Source organism: Gymnoscopelus braueri (genome assembly GCF_963280865.1).
Source record: "Gymnoscopelus braueri genome assembly, chromosome: 9".
Classification (NCBI taxonomy): domain Eukaryota; kingdom Metazoa; phylum Chordata; class Actinopteri; order Myctophiformes; family Myctophidae; genus Gymnoscopelus; species Gymnoscopelus braueri.
This window is the reverse complement of record NC_137610.1, coordinates 32,029,748-32,045,296: the sequence shown is the minus strand read 5'-3', so window position 1 is coordinate 32,045,296 and position 15,549 is coordinate 32,029,748. Positions and strand designations below refer to the sequence as shown.

At 43.1% G+C, this 15,549-nt stretch overlaps 1 protein-coding gene across 1 annotated transcript in view; it reads right to left on the bottom strand.

Moving 5' to 3' along the window:
- lamb1a (laminin, beta 1a) overlaps positions 1-15,549 on the bottom strand; it is a 38,521-nt gene that overhangs the window by 19,579 nt on the left and 3,393 nt on the right. The window contains exons 3-16 of the mRNA XM_080438352.1: positions 15,264-15,402; positions 13,173-13,246; positions 11,356-11,544; positions 11,168-11,231; positions 10,750-10,949; positions 9,277-9,397; positions 8,654-8,842; positions 3,995-4,171; positions 3,487-3,599; positions 2,655-2,734; positions 2,292-2,427; positions 1,587-1,745; positions 1,181-1,308; positions 705-825 (exon numbers count right to left, since the gene is read on the bottom strand). Coding sequence (XP_080294478.1) covers positions 705-825; positions 1,181-1,308; positions 1,587-1,745; positions 2,292-2,427; positions 2,655-2,734; positions 3,487-3,599; positions 3,995-4,171; positions 8,654-8,842; positions 9,277-9,397; positions 10,750-10,949; positions 11,168-11,231; positions 11,356-11,544; positions 13,173-13,246; positions 15,264-15,402 — 1,890 coding nt within the window. The remainder of the gene's footprint in view (positions 1-704; positions 826-1,180; positions 1,309-1,586; positions 1,746-2,291; positions 2,428-2,654; positions 2,735-3,486; positions 3,600-3,994; positions 4,172-8,653; positions 8,843-9,276; positions 9,398-10,749; positions 10,950-11,167; positions 11,232-11,355; positions 11,545-13,172; positions 13,247-15,263; positions 15,403-15,549) is intronic.

Sequence of the window (15,549 nt, the reverse complement as noted above, 5' to 3'; positions counted from 1 at the left end):
ACACAGGAAGTCTGTGCGTTACTTCCCTAAAACACCCTAGCCAAGTTTCCTAGACTCTTCTCCCTCCTGGCTTCCAAGCTGTGGAACGACCCCACTACCGCCCAGGACAACACACTCACTCCCCATTTTATGCCACAGTCTGAAAACTCACCTCTTCAGACTCTACCTCAACCCCTAGCACTCCTCATCCCTTCTTGTCACCTTTTTAGATATATTCTACAGTATATATACTATGCAGATGTATGTTGGCTACTTGTTCACATGTTATGTTACTTTGATAGATATACACTGTTTGCTTGACCACAAATGCTTAGAATAATATAAATATAGCATGTTGTTTAGACAGATGCTAGGTTTAACACTTACTTGGAATCTTAGTTACTCTGAAGCACAACTTTATTTTTCTCATGTGACAATTTAACATGTAATTTATTGACACGGGTTCTTGCACTTGTAAGTTGCTCTGGATAAGAGCATCTGCTAAATATGTTATAAAAATGTAACTGTAATGTAAATGTAAACTGTAGCCTACATAATGGTTGTGAAGGGTGAGCGACACACCCATTACACCATCTCAATTAGAAGTATTTGATCTTGAAAACACTGGGGGAAAATCATGTTGAGCGACACTAGTCGACAGGCTTGCGTGACTAAATATAAATAAGCCTCAACAGTTATGTCATTATAACGGTGTGAGTACTCACAGAGTCAATCAGTGTGTACGGGGACTGCACGTCACTGGCAGCAGAGTACAGAGGAAGGCTGAGACGAAGGGTGTAGTTGAGACCCGTCTCAAAACACACCGGTCTGGGAAGAGCCACATAGCTGTGGAGACACAGACAACCATGCACTTTAATACAGACACAAGTTTTGACACTGTTTATACACAGTTGCGTTTAGGTAATCTAAACACAGGTGGACGCAAAGAGCCACTGTGTAGACTCATCATTACACAGGCAAACATGGACTAATATCTACTTGACAAGGCATTAGCTGGAGAGAGAGAGACAAATGAAGACAGAGAGCATGGGAAAGAAGGTTGGAAACCCTGACAGTGTAGCTCACAGTAAAATCTGGTTCATTTGATGCTTGTGCAATGGTGACATTTGTACACTCTCAGCGTTAAATTAATACTCGAGAGTGAGAATGAACCCATGCCCTCCACTGTGTGTTCTCGTACCGTGAGCCGGGATGGAGGGAGGTCATCTGGTTGTCGTCATCGGGCATGGTGTTGACACAGCGGCTGTCTGCCGTGATGGACCCTGGACGCATCAATGTCATCAGCACCTCCTCCCACTGCTCTGGCAGCTGCAGACATGACACAAACAACAGGTTACGTGTTAATTTAACTCTAGTGTACAGATATAACCAAACCCTTACATTTGTAAATTAAATTAAAGCAATAAACCACAAGAGTCTGTGGATTTTACAACAGCTATGAGGCGTAGTGAGGCACGATGCGGAAAATGTTTTCAATAACAATTTCACAAGAATAATTTCCCCGCGACTAATTTCCCTAAACACTAAGAGCCTGCAACCTTAAGCATATGTGCTGGGGTGTAAATATTATAGAAGAGGCTTCATACCTGTGGCTCGTAACGTATGATGATGTCATACTCCATGGAGTAGGGAAGGTTGTCAATGGAGAACTCGAGGTAGGCTCCCTCGGGGACGTTGACCAATCCAGTACCAGTCCAGGTGGGATTACGGTCCTGTGGGTGTGGCCTTGGTACCAGCGTCACTCCCTGAAGGAGAGGAAGATGAATCAATTAGATTATAATTACAGACGGATAATACATGGAAAATGGGAGCATTATAATAATAATCTTCAGGTGTATGGCACTTTTGTGTGCTTTACAGCAGAATAATGAAAGTGGAATGACAAAATAAAACAACAATTACATTAAGTAAAAAAACACATCGCAGTGACCCTGACAACAAAAGCCAACTCTGGACTTTAGGAACAGCCGGAGGAACTCTGCCTGATGATCTGAAGCTGCACTCTGACTCGCATGTAATTAAAAAACTCTATAGCTGGGGGCCAAAACCATGCACTGCTTTCAAACTTATCAGTACAACCCTAAAATGAATCCTAAAACAGTCAGTGCAAGGAGGCTATAACCAACCGCCCCATAAGAATAATGCCTGAATACTGATTGACACCGACAGGATGAAGGGTGAGGCTTTGGTCATGAGAAGAAAAAAAAGGTTGAAAATGTATTCGGGGAAGAGCACTGCATGAAAAACTTTGAACCCATTTTCAGTTCAAAAATGGTTGAAAGGAAACTCACAGGTCCAAACTGGGCGAACTCTCCCTCGTAGGTGTAATGATCCAGAGCAATAAAGTAGAAGCCTGATTGGACCTGGTCGCAGCGCCGGCCAAACATGTGTTCCCTGCACACACACTGACCCGTCTCCTGGGAACAACTGAAGAGAGAGAGAGAGAGAGAGAGATAAGATTTCTTCCAAAACAAATCAATGGGTGACATTGTTTTAACCAAGGGCCTTCCTTGGGCAGTCATTCTTTTTAAATGTTAAACATTTCCTGACAAAATGAAACTATACTATGCAAGTGACCCCCCCCTATTTTACCGGGATGAGATAAGGCAATTGCCTCAGAAGATGCCATTGAAACAGTTGAAGTATGAACTCACTCATTGTTAACTGCTCCTCCCGCATCACAGTCACATGGTCTACAGCCATCCATGTCGTTACTCAGACCCCAGTGCTGAGGCTGTAGAACACACACACACACACACACACACACACACACACACACACACACACACACACACACACACACACACACACACACACACACACACACAAACATGTATCGTTAAAAAAAACTAAACAAGGCCTTCAACAATGTCATTATTGCCGGCCTCCCACCACTTAAAAACCTGTGGAAGGATGTTCTTTGAGGTTGGGATGGTTGGTGGGGTGGGGTGGAGGGGTTTCATGACCAGAGATTTACAGCTGCAGGGGCGGGACGCTAGCAAGGACAGCCAGTAAACCACTTATGTGGTAACACCAAGCCGAGGTAAAGCCACAAGCCAGGAAAGATGTACTATAATGAGTGTGTGTGTGTGTGTGTACACGAGACCCACTACAAATCGTATTAGGAAATTAAGGGGAGAACACATGTCGATACAACACCGGCCATCATGCCGCGGGAAGTAGGGGTGCTGAGGGGGCTGCAGCACCCCCTGAAAATAATGTATAAAAAATTATAATTAAAAATGTTATTAAAAACATTTTTGCATAATGTGCCTGTTGCACCGGGAGCGCACTCACCTATTAGTTTGTATTGGCCAGTGTGCTTAGTGCTATATTTCCGAACACACCCATAGAGCACGGAGAGCCTCTCTAACCATGGCAAATGAACCAGCTTTACTGTGTTACAATACTCCTCCATACATAGTTATCTAATAATAAAAAATAAAATAAATCCTATTTTCAACTTTTAAAAAATCCAACACTCACCAGACATTGGTCACAGTTCCTGCCGGTCACCAGACCTTTGCAGTAACAGTCTCCTGTGTCTGAGTCACAGGGACTTCCACCCCCTATGGTTCCCAAAGGATTGCAGGTGCAGGCTAGATGAAACAATGGCACCATTAGTTTCCATTCAATTGCAATACATTTCAGGCATTTAGCTGACACAGTTATACATACAAAATTACAATGAGAAAATCTGTGACTTCAATTATATCAATCAATTTTACATGAAGATTCCAAGGACATAGAAATATTTGTTATATCTTATCTGTTTTGTTTTAGGCATCTGCAGTCTTGTTCCTAGACAGTTTTACTAACTCTTAGAATTCAATTAACCTTTGGATTCTGTTATGATTTGGTTGTTTATGATTCAGGAATTTGGATTACCTGACACACTTGTTCAACAACAATAAACTACACACGTTTATTCATGCACATTTACAACAACATGTGGTTAGTTAGTCAATAGTCATATATGTATATTTCCCCTTACCCTGACAGCCCAGCGGGTGGTCACTTAGGCCGTAGAAGGCTGGTTTACATTGGTCACAGCGCTCGCCCTCCACGTTGGGCTTACAGCGACACTGGCCAGCGATCAGGCCTGTGTGCACGTCAGTCATCCTGTCACAGACGCCGCCATTCTGAGAGCCCACCGGGTCACAATTACACGCTGCAGACGCACAGATTGACAAAGGTTAGAGCTTTTAACACGGATAGGTGTGAAATATTGTAGTATGCTATGCTGTACTCACTGGGATTAATAAAACCTACTTATCTACAGTATGAACCTGTCTGTCTGCCTGTCTGTGTAGTGTGTACTGTATACAGTATGTTTATGTATTCTATGGGATAGGACTTCAATCAATCAATCAGTTAGCGTACAAGAGCATGGCAAGATTCAATGTTCATGGAGTGACAGATATAGAATGATGAGACAAGAAAAACATACCCACAATAAACAATAACTAACAAAGAGACCACTCTTGCTGTAGTTGAAAACAAAGGAAAGGAAATATCCAAGGCCCCTACAGAACACAACGTTGCATCTGAACTCAGAAGCAGGAAGCACTGTGCTCTCCTTTTTAAAAGACCTAAATATATATTTTCAAGGCAATCCTTAACGTCACAGGAAAATGTCAAGCGTTCATGTTCGTTCACACGCAATAGACGGGGTAACGAATGGAAGTGACAGCTAGCGAATCACAGAGCAAATGCTGTAGGAGGCCAGAATGACCTGATAAGGATGGCAGAGAGGTGAATGACAATGATGCAGAGGTATGATGGAATATTTAGACATGACAAGTGTAAATGCATGGGAGTATTGGAGAGGGCATTAACACAACTCATTCAAATATCAAAGCCCCTCCCCTTCGACATATCGTCACTGTTGGGCAGAAACCTTGTATCTCCATATTTTATCTTCTATCTTATCTTTTTTTTTCTTTATGAATCCCCTATTTTATCCTTCGCCATATGACTGTGTCACTCAAAGCTATAAGCTTGTAGATCTGCTATTTTCTAAAACCTTTTAGAAAATGTTCATCTACATTATAATGATATGCCCAAAATAGGAATGGCAGGTCGAAAGTGGTTAAGTCTGCTTCTGGCCTTTATAAATATTTAACCAATCAAAAGTATTAACAAGAGCTTGTGACTAAATAATAACTACATTGGATCCATTGAAACACAGGCTTTTCCCCCCATTTCCAATGTTTTGGTTTCCTCCCGACAGCGGCCATAGGAGCCTCGGCGCAACCCCTAACCGCCTCTCAAAACCCAAAACACGTGTGTGTCGGCGAGCGCCGCCGACACACACGATCCCCTCACCACACATTTGACTGGGGCGCCCCTCAAGGCCTCATTAAGCCCCTTGTGTTTCAACCGATGAAACGCCAGGGGGACATGAGGGGCCCCATTCTCAGGCCAAAAATTCCCCGGTAATCGGGATAATGGACCTGCGCCGCCCCAATAGGTTATTCTAGCACCTGCTCTACCCGTCACCATTATGCCGACGCCGTTATTTGCGCGTGGAGGTGTGCCTGTGGGCGTGTTGTTGCTATATCCCCCACATTGCAATTCTACAGACACACATGGGTACGGCTTGGGGACGGGGGATAGTGGATTCTAGAAGCACCCGCTGGTTTATAAAATCACCCGTCAAGTGCACACAGACACTACAATGGCTTTGTGCGTTGGACCATGAGCCGTGTTGCCAGCCTTGGAGAGAAATAAGCAACGCAGTCCGCAGGTCTATGAAAACAAAAAGAAGCAACTCTAAGGCCACATGAGCACTTCAAACTACTAACTAGAGCTTTCATATCCCCTAAATATTTCAGCCCGGCTCGACTAATAATTGACAAATTAGACCCAGCCCAGCCCGTCAGTCATTTTTCTAAAGAAGCCTTATTTCTCATTAAATCTTGGTAATATATGAATGATCTGTGTGTGAAATGCGCTCTTTCTTTATACAAACCCATGCTCGCTCACTCTACCGCAAATGCCTCTCTCTCTTTGTACAACCCCATGCTCACTCTACCGCAAATGTGCTCTCTCTCTTCATATAAACCGATGCTCACTCTACCGCATATGCGCTATCTCTCTCTATACAACCCCATGCTCACTCTACCGCAAATGTGCTCTCTCTCTTCATATAAACCGATGCTCACTCTACCGCATATGCGCTATCTCTCTCTATACAACCCCATGCTCACTCTACCGCAAATGCGCTATCTCTCGTCATACAAACCCATGGTCACTCTACCACAAACGCCACCACCACTCCCAGCGGGGTCATTTTGATTCTATGACGGCTGCCGTCTAGTTATCATCAGTGCCAGTGTTGTGAGGAAAAACAACTAACAAGCAACCAGGTCTAGGAAAACCAGCCCAAAAGAAGCGAGTCAAGCGACTATGGGCCACATGAGCACTCTAACATATACATCAGCTATTTGAAAATAGCAGATCTACAAGCTCACAACGCCTCCCATGCAAACGCTACGTTCATGACCCCCCAAAATAACCATATTTGAACTGGGGACCCCCCCCATTTTGTTTGACTCGGTTCCACAGATAAATATTGTGAAAATAGCAGATCTACAAGCTCGCCAGGCGTTGGGTGCTCCATTGTGGTCTCGACCCACAGGTTGAGAACCACTGCATTAAAAGCTCCAAGCAAGTTACATGTCTAGTATGTTGTTGACCACGTAATGTAATATTTTTGGTTTAGTGTCGGGTTCTCCGTGGCGCGCGCGCGCCTCATTGTATGCTGTCCAAAATAACAGATCTGTAACTGTCGACACGACATGACGCAGCGCCGTTGATAGCTTGGATGTCTGTTATTTTGGGTAGGCGACGCACATACGCATCGCAGCAATGTGTCTGGGTTTGAGAGGCTTTGATTGATGTAAACTTAAAGTTTAGCTCTGTTCGGGATTACTGAACAAAGGTGGATGATGAAAGATAACGGGGACAATATGGATGTAAGTTAACTTTAAATGCGTCACTTCAGAGGAAACTATGGAGCTACTACAGAGATGTTTACACACCCCTGGAATCCATTAGAATGATGGAAATAGAACAATACAGCCAACGTGAGTATATAGGCTATAGACCTTTCCTAAAACTGTCCAATTTATTATACCCATGTGCTACTGTTTGTCTGTGTACCACGTAGGAGCGTTGTCGCAACATGATGTAATTAATTATTTGGGAGCAGCCGGTGTGTACCAATAGTATACATATTTTAAATGGCTTTCATATACTATTCCGGATCTGACTAATATGACAAGCTTATTGTGAACACAATAGGCTACAAATTAATATAAAAATGTATTTGGATAAAATAAAAAAAGAAGGAAAACAAGCCCAATGTGGCTTATAATAATCAGACCAGGCAACAGTGCAGACAGGTAGATAGGCTAGAGCATATATTGGATCGGGATGACGGCTAGCGCAGTCTTCTCTTAAAGGCAATGGCTTCTGGCACGGTGATTGGTTTTATCATTGTAACGCCCAAACCACACCTATGCATAATGTAACGGGTAGCTCAGGTGTTTGGCGGGTGAGGGGGGTGCCATAGAATACCGAATTTTGCGGGGAAACGCCTCTTGCCTAGTCCGAAATCCCTAATTAGTGGTTTGTTCAAATCTGGCTCTGAATAGAGCCCGAGATGATATATGAGCACAGCTCAGAGGCGCTGAGGTTAGGGTCGGGATTCACAGGAGAAAAAGCTGATAACGCTTCAAAGCCCAGGTGTTCTCTCTCAACTCCTGACCACAGAGGTCTCATCAAAGACTCAGACAGGAGAGGAAAAGAAAATATATGAGAGAAGTGCTGAAAACAAAAGGGTGTTAGTGTTGGAAAGATGAGAGGGTGTGGTTTGAACAGTGTATGAAAGAGGGAACACGTACTGTATGTGGTGGGTGTCTGGATTTATGGATAATTCTGCTACTTTTCTCGTGGGTCGACTCTCGACTGCTCAGGTAACTTTATTTCACTTCTGCCTGGTTAGTATCTCATAATTCTTTTTACTACATTTTCCTATGCATAGTACATTGTTGTCTGTTGTTTGTCTGCAGGGTTTGTCAATGACCCCGTTTCCTTGATTGAATCAGGAAGACATTTTTCTTTTATCTCAGCGGATCTTACAGTAAAATCCTCAATGTTAATTTATCCAAGTGTAACTCTGAGAGTGTACAAATTACACGTCAATTTGGTTACATTTGTACACTCTCAGAGTGAAGTTAATGGCTGCTGCAACTAAACAGAACTTAGTTTAAGAAATTAGTATGTTACAATATGACTAGTACATCTGCAGTGGTTGGAGGTGGTCACCCTACTCGTCCATTGAGAACATGTAGACCCTGGTGTTGGGTAGGACACCTAAAGGTTGACAAGTAGTACTGCCTGCAGATCATGCGCAATATCCCCCCCAGCCAAGCAGGGACTGCCTCTTGGCCTAGCAGTAGAATTCGGTCTCTCGTATGAGAGACCTAGGTTCAAATCCTGGACATTAAAGTTACGGACTGCAGCTTTAACACTGAAGATTTGACTGTGTAGGTTTTCCCTGGCATCATCAAAAGGTTTGAGAAACATTCTAAAAAACGAAATCACATCAGGCTGTGATGAGAGCTGTGCACTCGGGGCCACTTACGTTCACAGACGTTGGGGTCCCTGATGTCCCTCTCAGGGTGCTGGTAGAAGAAAGGCTTGCACTGTTCACACTTGTGGCCCATCGTGTTGTGCTGGCAGTCGTCACAGACTCCACCACTAACGTTGGCCGAAGTCATGTACACCGCCATGTCAAAGTGGCAGTCGTTGGAGTGATGGTTACAGTTGCACTCTATAGGGCGACAAGAGTGAAAGAAAGTGTGAGAGAGGGTACGGGTGTGGGGTGGGCAGGACAACAATAAACACTCATTCATTGTTTACAGCAGCCAGATGTTGTGTTGTAAACACGGCTAACAGGCAATGCAATTACTCTTGTTTGCTGAACAAATACAAATACCCTGGTGAGCTGAAAGGATTATCTGAGACAATGACACAAGAATCTCTCCTCAGTGACTGTCAAATAATTCACTTGGATTTATGGAAGACAATTAACTGTAATGTCCTGATTCTGGGCATGTCATATGCGAACATTCAACCAAAATAGCTGATCTACAAGATTACAACGCATTACGTTGTGACATGCTGTGAACATGTAGATCAGTTATTTTCTGTATTTGACCTACATGGGTTATGGGAAGGTTTTTCTTATAAATAATGGGTACTGACTTTTGCAGGCGTTCGTGTTGCGTCCCTCTGCAGGTCCCCATGGCAGGTCATGGTAGAAGTCCTGGCACTTCTCACAGTTCAGCCCCATGGTGTTGTGGTTGCACATACAGTGACCGTGGACCTGAGAAAACACCACACAAAGGTCAAAAAAACGTTTGAGTTATGATCTTGACCAACTCATTTTGATCATGACTGAACATTATCAATAAACCCCAAAAGCAGAAAGAGAACAGCTGATGGGAGCTGCATGCCAAAAACACTTCCTGAAATAAAGACATCCATATCCCTGATTTAAAAAAAGCATGGCTGGAAAGCCCAGAGGAACAATATCAGAGATATTTTCATTCCAGCCTCATCTGTGTACAACCCCTTTGAGAGGGAGCAGGAAATGTTTACATTGTCACCCTCATCACATCTGGTCTGTGTTAGTCTGTGAGGACAATGGAGACATACTGGCCCAATGACTCAGATATGCTACTAATGACCACATGACAGACAACTTATGTTGTAGGCTAGCTTGGACAATGAATGGGTAATAAAAGAGCAGCCTGTTTTTCAAATATATTTGGAAAACACAAAAATCATGGAAACAAAGCAACGCCTAATAGCCTGGGTTTATCTTTCTCTGTGCTTTGGGAACATTTGGCATGCTGATTCAGGGGGCTGCGGTCAGTGCGTGCGTGCGCGCGCGTGCGTGCGTGTGCGTGTGTGTGCGTGTAATTATAAATTAGATAGAAATTTAGTTATATGCTGATGTACTAATGTCTTTGTTCAGTAAATTTCAGAGTTCACTTAAAGTTGTGACTAAAATAAGGGTTTAGGTTGAAGTCTGTACGGCATGATGAAAATGCGAGCCTGCCTGTACATCAGTACATTTAAACAATTCTGAAACATATTTACTGTAGGCTTTGTACAGATTTGGCATGCTCATTAATTTCATACTGAGCTTTACGGTCTGGGGGAGAAGGAGACTGTATAAAACCAAACAGGGGATAACACAGACTAAACAGGAACCGCATTGTTTGCTTTTCTTCCTTTGTCAATACTCTCTCACACATAAGTATGAATAAACAGAAACATACTTCCAGCTGTCTACAACCCAGGCTCACAAATAAACACAATCTTGGATGATGACTAAGAGTAACACCAATCATATTTCCTGACACAAGCCAAATAAAACAGGATACACACGCACGCACGCTCACACGCACACACGCACGCACGCACGCACGCGCACACGCACACGCACACACACACACACACACACACACACACACACACACACACACACACACACACACACACACACACACACAGGCCCTGACACACCAAGCTCAAAAGGGTCGAGTGAGGAGGTATATATTAAACGTTAATCTCTATGCCACCAATGGACATACTGTGTAGCTATTGCCCTGTGCTTTGGTAACTGTACCATGACCATGAAACAGTAGAAACAAGCTTCCACAGACTCACCATGCCCTCCACTGCTAGTGCCCCGTCGACGGGGGCACACTTGGAGGCGTGCCCGTAGCAAAAGCAGTTCCCTCGGACCACCATATCATAGATGGCATAGTAGTACTTCTCCTTGATCTCCACCCGAGAGTCCAGCAGGTTGTCCCCCAGTGTGTGGAGCCTGGTGAACTTCACCCTGAGGTTGGTGATTTTCAGCATGTCTGGAGAGAAAATATGGTATTTGTTAGCAGTTGCAATCAGTGAGCTTTCAACCATTATAGTTGATCTATTCGATTTTATTTGGTTTACAGAATTTGTCAAATGCAGATTACTGGGAGCCAGATTCAGTTAAGTTGTATTTCTTTTCCTTTTTCAAAATCATTTGATGAAGCTTATTTATGAAGAGACAACACAGCAACCTGAAGTCACCAGTACATACTTTGGATTCTTGGGCTGTACGGGTCGTCAATGTGGAATGCAGGGTCCAAAACACGGAAAATGACCTGAAACAAGAATACCATGTCAGTATACTGACACCTGCACACTCATCCATATAGCCTAAAAGTTACATAAAACTACAAATCAGTAATGACTCCTGGTAACTTTTAACAGTGAAAACAAACATACCTCTCCTTCGGTGGACGGCTCGATGTCAGAGTAATGTGAATCGCAAATGACATCGTCCACTTTCTGCATGGGACCCTGGGATATGGTACGGAAGGATGAATCGCAGTCGTAGGCTAAGTAACGGTATACTTGCCAGTTCTTCCCAAAATCAGATGACCGCTCAATCGCCATGGCAGCAGGTCGGAAGGTCTGTGGAGAAGGGAGATAAAACATACTTGTCAGCAACTTACTGACTCTTAAGGTCAATTTTTAAATGAACACACATTTTGCACTGTATATATTGCACTGTATATATGTTTTTTCCTACTCATTCTTTGCTTCATTGAGGAAGGCAGTGAGAACGCTAAGAGATAAGTGGCAAGCATTTGAAATACTACACTATCTGCTGGCAATAACAGCAATGGAAAACATATTATCCTATGTTGTGCTGTGATGTTGTCATTGTATATCATTCCCCAACCAGACACATCTGTGGAGCACATTCAATGCCAAATAAAGCAGTGAATACACATGAGAAGAATTGAGTTCCACCAGCATACAAAATCTTGAGCACTACAGAGGCTTGTTTTACCTCTCCACGGACAGAACAACAGACACGTTTCTGTTAGGTTGAAACGCGTCAGAACAACGCGTCGTTGTTCTGTCAGTGGAGAGGTAAATAAACTAAATAAATATAAAATATTATATTTATTTATAAATATAAATAAAATAATGTGAAAAGGACATTTATTGGGTGCTGGCTATTTTCTCTCTTTAATGTAAATTACAAACAATAGGAAATGAATGGCTTGACACAGTGCTGATCTTTTTGATCATGTGTGCAAACACAGCAGCAATCTGATGTAATCCAATATAAATGTGTTTGTTTGAGTAAACACAGGTGTTCGTTGACTTCAGTGCCAACTGAAATGTGTGGCACTGCCCCTTCATTGCTTATATAATCTACTATAATCCAACACAAAATTAGGAGTTTGAGTCAATACAGGTGTTGACATCGACACTCCCATTGGCATTTGTCCAGGTACAGCGCAGATGTGGTCTTGCGTGTTCAAATATCGCTGATCATCTCGTGAAGACATAAAACATCCATTTGGCCAATACTGTAATTAAATGTCCCAGTCCCAGTGTACCTGTGCACACAGTAAAATCCTCACTGTTAATTTATCAATTTGTAACTCAGCGAGTGTACAAATGTAGACGTGTTGAGTTTAATTAACATTGAGGCTTTCACAGTGTATCGCATCATCTCCCTTCCATAACTAAAAGCTGTGCTCACACAGGCAAAAATCAGGTCTGCGGGTATTTCTGACTGAATTACAGTCTTGTCTTTGCAGTTCAGTCTTCCCTGCACACGCTGTATAATGTGAACGAAGTTGCACAGCTGTTAAACTTCCACATGAACTTGATGACTTCACTTGAGCCTGGCAGGATTCTGTATGTGACTTTGTACAGTAAATAAATCCTCAGGCAGCTCTGCTCTTGCTGAGAAAAGCGATACGACCCAGACGCACAGAGATCATAACCTAAGACTGGTTTGAGTTTTTTCCCCCACATTCCACAAACTCACCCACAGCTGTATGTGTGTGTGTGAGAGAGAGAAACACATAGTCAGAGAGAGAGAAAGAGAGGCACAAAGTGCGAAGCAGAGAAAGAGAAAGAAAGAGAGTGAGAAAGAATAGACCTCCCAGGGAGAACTAGCTAATCTGAAGTTGGACCCAGCATCCTCTTACGCCCTCCGGGCCCCCCTGCTGTGGGCCATCCGGCCCCTCACACCCCCCTACTGAGGCTGTCCAGACTGCTTCTCATTCGTTGCCTACCTTAAAGGTCATGATAAGGTGGGTGAAATGAAACTCGGCCTCCAGGTCCAACTGCATGGTCACATTCTCCTTGCCTGGGAATGAAAGGGAGCAGGAAATAGAGGATTTAGTGTGGGCTTTATAACGACATGTAATTTTTTTTATATCCTCATTTTGCTTTGTGCATTTAACTTTCTATTGTTGCAACTTGTTGCACACCTTTTAAGTTTTAAGTAACTCTTTTAAAGTTACTCTAAATCATATAAGTTGCCAACATGCTGCTAACTTTAACAACATTCCAATATTCTCTGAGTTAAATGAACATTTAACTGTGTAGGACAAAATGAGGACAGGGGGCAAACAGAAAGAAAGATAGACTAGAGTAGAACATATGGGGCAAGCGGAGAGAGAGAGAGAGAGAGAGAGAGAGAGAGAGAGAGAGAGAGAGAGAGAGAGAGAGAGAGAGAGAGAGAGAGAAGCAGAGATTGAATTTCAAGAGATAAAGTACTCTTAAAAAGTGGGACATCGTCAAACTTTACAGGGAGAGGAAGAGGAGAGAGAGAAATGAAAACATCAACAGCGAGCTGGATTTTCACCAGGCCAAGAAAAACAAGTGAGATACATCAGTTATCCTCACTGTCCCTGCCTCACCGCAGTACAATGTAAACTGAAATCATTAAGTTCTAAGTAATTATTTTAAAGGAAAAATAGATAGATTTCACAGCTTGACTCTTAGTGCTCCTCTGCTTTCTGGGTTTTAATGCATGTCGGCAGGGCTTTTACGCAGCTATTAACAAATGAGCCATCAAATCTCTTCGTTCCAGTGTAATGCTCATTTGAAACATATTTACACGTTGAATGAAAAGCAAATTACAGCAAAAGAGCTTGCTGTGTGCATGACTAATGTTCCATGGTGGGATGATATTGGTCTACAGTATATCCGTCCTTGGATGAACTTTTAAGACATTTTTTCAGTTAGTCGAGTTGCAATTTTGCGTTCCACATGAAAACCTCAGTTTCCAATTGCCAAAGACAGTACAGAACTGGTGCCTACTAGGTCAGAGATGATAATGGTTCTACTACAGGGCAATAGTAAGTTCTGCATGAATGAATGAAACATTCCTCATGTCTGTCTGGCAGCTAGTCCACTGAGAATTAACATCCCTCCTGTTCTTCCGGAGAAATCTTCCCACTGCTCTTTCCCACCCCCACCCTCCCCCTAAAGCACCGCAAAGACCTCTCAAATGAATTACTGGAAGACAAGTCATCCTGGATTAATGTTTTTTGGGTTAGAAAAACAAAACAACTTCAAATTCATGTCTCTCTCAGTATGGCTCCTATATTTGATTTAGATGTCTTTATTGCATCCAGTGGATCCGGTTTGATCCAGAAACATCCCTGTAATTGTGCATGTATAAAAAACATTCAAGTCTTTTAAGTAAGTGAAATGTATTTCCAAACCAGCATGATACACTACGAAATCCTGAGCATTCATTTAACTCTGAGAGTGTAAACAAATTCCCATATGAGTCAGTTTACACTCTGGGTTAAATTCTGGAGTTTGCAGTGTAGATTACTGTTTCCCAAACTTGTTGAAACTTTTTTTTATGTCTCCCCGGGACCCAAAAATAGCCGATCTACAAGGTCAGTCGCTATGCGACCTGTTGTAATAAATCTTTTGAAAAAATAATAATTAAAAACAACATGTAGGGAACAAAAAAAGTGATATGTACTCGCGGCCCATAAAAATGGGACCCATTTTGTGGTGTAAATAAAATGCCCTGTTCCCGCCCGCCTCTCTGAGCATTAATAACGCTAATAATAGTGTTTTCCAGAGATTTACAAGCCAAGCTACATCCTGACCTCATAAAGGTAATCATTCCCAAGGGTCAGCCCTGTAATTCCCAGCGTTCACAGCCAGGTCATGGTGTCTAGCTGGTCAACCATTGCTGGGCTTTCCCTTTGATGTTATCTGTCCTCCTATAGGCTGATTAGGACCTTTGGTTACGGGCCAAGCAATAGGAGGAGAGAGAGGGAACACAAAAAGGAGTGACATTTGATTGACCTCGTGAAATCTAGATGGCGTTTTCTTGTGTTCCCACCACAACTCACCGTTCTCTGACTGCCACCAGGTCTTAAGGCGGTTGGGACCAAACGTGGTGACGACGTTCCTAATCCGGTGGCCACTGCTCTCGTTCATGCGTTCGTCTATGATGTCCCGGGAGTCGCACATGAAGCATTTCTTCTCCTCCTGAAGAACGAGGGTGGGGGGGGGGGGCGACAGGGAGAGGACGAGAAAAGAGAAGAAGTATTGTCAAGAGAAATTCCTCTGATGCCGTGCTGATTTCTTCCAATGAATGGAAGGAGAGGAGATAAGGATTGGGCTTTGAAGAGCTCA